The 4,818-nt window shown below is 37.0% G+C and overlaps 1 protein-coding gene across 1 annotated transcript in view; it reads right to left on the bottom strand.

Annotated features, from left to right (window-relative positions):
* Nucleotides 1-4,818, bottom strand: part of LOC107659990 (kalirin-like) — an 81,634-nt gene that overhangs the window by 31,149 nt on the left and 45,667 nt on the right. Inside the window, exons 16-23 of the mRNA XM_016449124.1 lie at nucleotides 3,599-3,748; nucleotides 3,118-3,232; nucleotides 2,883-2,998; nucleotides 1,776-1,898; nucleotides 1,278-1,460; nucleotides 927-1,051; nucleotides 584-650; nucleotides 292-398 (exon numbers count right to left, since the gene is read on the bottom strand). Coding sequence (XP_016304610.1) covers nucleotides 292-398; nucleotides 584-650; nucleotides 927-1,051; nucleotides 1,278-1,460; nucleotides 1,776-1,898; nucleotides 2,883-2,998; nucleotides 3,118-3,232; nucleotides 3,599-3,748 — 986 coding nt within the window. The remainder of the gene's footprint in view (nucleotides 1-291; nucleotides 399-583; nucleotides 651-926; nucleotides 1,052-1,277; nucleotides 1,461-1,775; nucleotides 1,899-2,882; nucleotides 2,999-3,117; nucleotides 3,233-3,598; nucleotides 3,749-4,818) is intronic.

The following is a 4,818-nucleotide window of genomic DNA, read 5'->3' as shown; positions in this document are numbered from 1 at the left end:
ATTTGAAAAATAATGTGTTTTTTGAACATTAAAGCATGTCAACATATTCTGTTACACCAAATACACAAAATAATGATCTTTAAAAAAGCATCATATGCCCCCTTTAATGGATAGGTTTCTCCAGGTATTATAGATCTCCTTGGCAAGCATCACTAATTACTCACATACTTACACAGGCCATCAAAATTACAGCTTTATGAGCCATCAAACTGACAGCTTTACCCCTAAGCTATATGCATATGGAAATCAACACTACATAAACCTGGATATAAAGCCTGTTTGGAAACATACTTGTTGTGGAATTCATAAATCTCCTGAATATTCCCAAAGATCACATGTTCTTTGTTTGCAATTCCAGATGGGATCTCCGCACCGCTTGTCATTTCCCAGAGAAAAGTCTGCGCATAAATGCACAAGGGAGGTTAGTTCATCCTAAGTTCACAATTCATTTTACTCAGACAGCATTTCAGGCAAAGTACAGTATGTAACTATGCAACCTTGGATGATTCTTGCAATCAAAAGCCATAACTGTCTGAGATCAGTAAGAAAACCTCTAAAGCTTCTCTTTGGCAGACACTCTCACCTCCAAACACTCCTGTAGGTCTCGTACATAAGCTCTTTCTGTCTGGAGCAGCTCAGTCATAATGTACCTACACAGAGACCAAAATGCCCCACTGAAAGCCCAGCAAATTACAGACATTGAAATGCAAAGAACGCCTGAGATAGCACTTCATAACACAAAGCTAATTCCTCAGGAAATGATTTAGATTAAAAAGGATTTTGTGTGAAGATGAAGCTATTGATGCCGTGATTTAGTTTGGGACTATCTGCTTAACCTGCGGACAGGAAGCTGGCACACAGCATGAGGATTCTGAGTCATATTTGACTAAACCTCTCTTAGTCATGAAGTTAATGTCATCACTCACTCTTTCTTTCTGGCAGATTTCTTCTTTTCCTCATTAACTTCATGGTCAGGATCGTTGAGGTTGACCTCTGGGTCAGTGTGGGTCAAGCTGGCTGGTATAATATCCAGCTCCAGATCTTTATTGTCCTGTTAGAGAGATCAGAGGAAATACCGGAAATTACAGTGTGTTTTTATGGTAAACTTTTGATACCTCGTGATACGAACCTCTAAAACAGTATAAATAGTAGAACAGGATTTTAAAAACTATTGATGAAAATTAAGATTTATAAATATATAAAATAATGCATGAAATAGAATAAATGCAGGATATATATCCTGAAAAGATATAAACTGGCTTTGCTCGACCCCTCACCTCAGAACACACCCCTAGAGCTCGGTCCAAGCTGCAGCGGTACTGACCCATCCGCATGGAGAAGTCTCGATACCGCCTGTCAACCGTAGACACCCACCTCTTGAGCTCGGTCACATGGAGATGCCCTTTCTCAACCAGACTACCAGCCAGCTGGATCAACAGCTTCACCTTCTCCTGCGTTTGCTGGAAGAGAACAACCAGCATAATGTATGTATGTATGTATGTTTATATATATTTATCACAACAAATCACAACAAATGGCCTATACACAAACACACACACACACACACACACACACACACAGGTTTAGAGAAATGCAGTGTTTACAGTGTGTTTTTATAATTCCTGAAGTTTTATTATATGGAAGAATGGCCAGAATATTCTTCATAAAAATTCTCCTTGTGTGTTCCACAAAAGCATGAAGGGCTGGAACAACATGACAGTGAGTATATGATGACAGTATTTTTAATAACTGCCCTTAATGACGGAGGTTTTTACCTTTGCAGATACACGGAAATTTTCGTACTCTTTTAGTAGTTCCTGAGTTTTTCCGCTGGTATCACCAGGCGATGTGTGTGTGGATAGAAAATATTCTCCCGTCTCCTGTAACCAGTCTATGGCCTGCGTAAAGGGCACAATTTTTAAAAGGTAAACACCATTTCATGTGTTTACAATATCTCCTCTTATTGGATATTTTTAGCACCTTTCCATTTTCTATACTACACAAATGACTAACGTATGGGTTAAACATAAAACGTAGCTCGGTTAAACTCCTTTAACCCTTGTGAAAAAGAAATGCACTTAATTGTATTGAATGCGCAATTTTAGTGTATTTAAAATCTTACAAGTATATTTTAATGAAATAAAAGGCAACTGAAAGAGTACTGCAAGAGTACACTTTCCTGACTATGTTTTTAACATGACTATGTTTCATAAACACTTAAAAAATTAACTTTGTAAAGTCAAATTAAACGTTTTACATTAAAGTACATTTTAAATCATTATTTTTCATAATCTCCTGTTTAGAGATTATGAGGTACTTTAAAGAAGTGCATTTATTTTGTTTTGTTGACTAACATACTAATGCACATGATTATAATTGTATTACATTTTTTAAATGTTTTACTAAATTGCAACTTCCTCATTACAAATGTGTAATTACAATTATATTTTAATAAATGACATAAAAGTTTAAGCAGAAATTATGATAATATTTTAGTTTACCATAAATGCTTTTCAGTATATTTGGCAGTACTCTCTGACCATATTTCAAAGACAATAGAAGTAATTATGAAATTACATATAAAGATGTAATTTAGTCCTACTCAAGTGGGTCAAAAAACACTCTAAGGTTCAGATATTTGCTTTTAATATAAATTTAAACTATTTATAAAATGTTCATTTAATTGCAATTAACATGCAATTAAGTGTCTGAAAACATGACATCCAGTTCACACTTAAGTATGTTCTTTTATTTCTGTAATAAATTCTCTTTTTAAATGTATTCTAAAGTGAAGTTCTTTTTCACAAGGGAAGACAAAATCAAAACCACCATCATTATCGAATCCTTCAAAAACTGTGCTTGGATAAAGCTCTCTCACTCACCTGTTTAGCATGTCGTTCAAACAGAACGTACTGTTGGCATTGATCTAAACGTCTTTTTTTCATAGTCCAGAAATGAAGGACACGGTTTTCCCTCTGTAGCAGCTCACTCAGAATGGCTAAATATAAGACGACACAAGACAAGATCGATAAACAAATACAAAGATTCAGACACAATGACATACAGACAGACAGTATATTTTGCTGGTATAATGTCTTTAAGTAGACCTGAACTGACCTTTTACTTGGGACTCAGTGGATCGATTGTGGGTGGCGACCCCAGGCATGCTCACATTGTTTCGATGGATGTACTTAAGAAAGACCTCCGCGTTACGACGTGCTAAAGTACATGCCTAAAACCAGAGAAATTAAACATTTTGTAGAACCAGTGCATCTAAACAACTGCACAGTGACATCATCATTGACCATATTGATAGCAGCTGGAGTTTGATGTAAGATGGACAGTGACATTGCTAATGACACTAATAATTTTTGTTCACGGTTTCTTTATTTCAAAAGGAAATCCTTTTTTTCCATGCTATGACCCATTTAAACTGACACATATGTGGTCACATATGGCAAAATGTTTTGTTTTGCTGCAGATGCAGTTTTTAAAAAATATAAAAAGGACAAATTGGTGAGAAAGCTGAAGAGCTTCTGTTGCAGGTGTTTGAGTCTGACTGTGTGTTCGTGTACGTGTGTATGAGAGAGAGGTGTACCTTGAGAAAGGCTTCTTTCTGCTCCAGGTGTTTGTTGATGAGAGGGCTGACGTGGTCCGTCTCTGCCGTTGAGCCCAGTTTATCATTACCTCCACACCAGTCCTCCTCTCTCCTGTACTCCAGTTCCAGACTCTCCAATACATTACATACCTTAGACGGACATACAGTATGTTACACACACAGTAGCATCAAACCTTAACTTAAGTCTCTGTACTGTTCACAGTGGTCAGTCGTAGAGCAGGGTAGCCAATCACAGATATAATCGAAATATAAATAATAGAATACAATGTAATGACAGCAACTGGACATATATAAAATGTGTGCCATTTAATAAAATAAAATAATAATAATTGGAATATTTATTCTAGAATTCATTGAAAAAATATTTGACAATAGAAAGCATATTTTCGGTAGATTCTGGAACTGACACTAGAGGGAGCTAACATTTCTGTTAAGGCAGTGGTTCTCAATTCCAGTCCTGGCGACCCCCTGCTCTGCAGATTTTGCATGTCTCTCTTATTTAAAGGGGTCATATGACGTTGCTAAAAAGAACATTATTTGGTGTATTTGGTGTAATGCAATGTGTTTATGCGGTTTAAGGTTAAAAAAACACATTATTTTCCACATAATGTACATTATTGTTGCTCCTCCATGCTCCGCCTTTCTGAAACGTGTCGATTTTTACAAAGCTCATCGTTCTGAAAAGCGAGGTATACGCTGATTGGCCAGCTATCCAGTGCGTTGTGATTGGCCGAATTCCTCAAGCGTGTGACGGAAATGTTATGCCCCTTACCATACTGTGATGCCATGTCCCGGTGCGACAAGACAAAAACAATAAAACCCATTATAAACGAGGCATTTGTTGCATCCAGTGGGGACATAATTACTGATTATAATGACTTATACTGTCTTTTTACGCGTTGTGTTGCGTATCGTGCTGCGTAAACATAAAACCATGTCTGCATTTGTGATCGGAGAAACGACAAACAACAAGCGCTACTCTACACTGCTCAAAACTCGCGTTTGAATCATCAGTGGCAAATCCTTTACATATGAAAACGTACTTACAGACTGTGAGTCAGAAGCGCCAGACTGTCCTTGCAAAGTTGGAATTGTAAATATAACTTAACCACTGATTTCTAGTTGTGTCCACTTTTGGAAGGCCAAACAAAGTAGTTTCGCTTTCACAACGAAACACACAGCGCCTTCACGACATGGCG

This window comes from Sinocyclocheilus anshuiensis, unplaced genomic scaffold (genome assembly GCF_001515605.1).
Source record: "Sinocyclocheilus anshuiensis isolate Anshui unplaced genomic scaffold, SAMN03320099.WGS_v1.1 scaffold55, whole genome shotgun sequence".
NCBI classification, from domain to species: domain Eukaryota; kingdom Metazoa; phylum Chordata; class Actinopteri; order Cypriniformes; family Cyprinidae; genus Sinocyclocheilus; species Sinocyclocheilus anshuiensis.
Note: the sequence above shows the minus strand (reverse complement) of the source record. Positions and strands in the feature narration are given on the sequence as shown.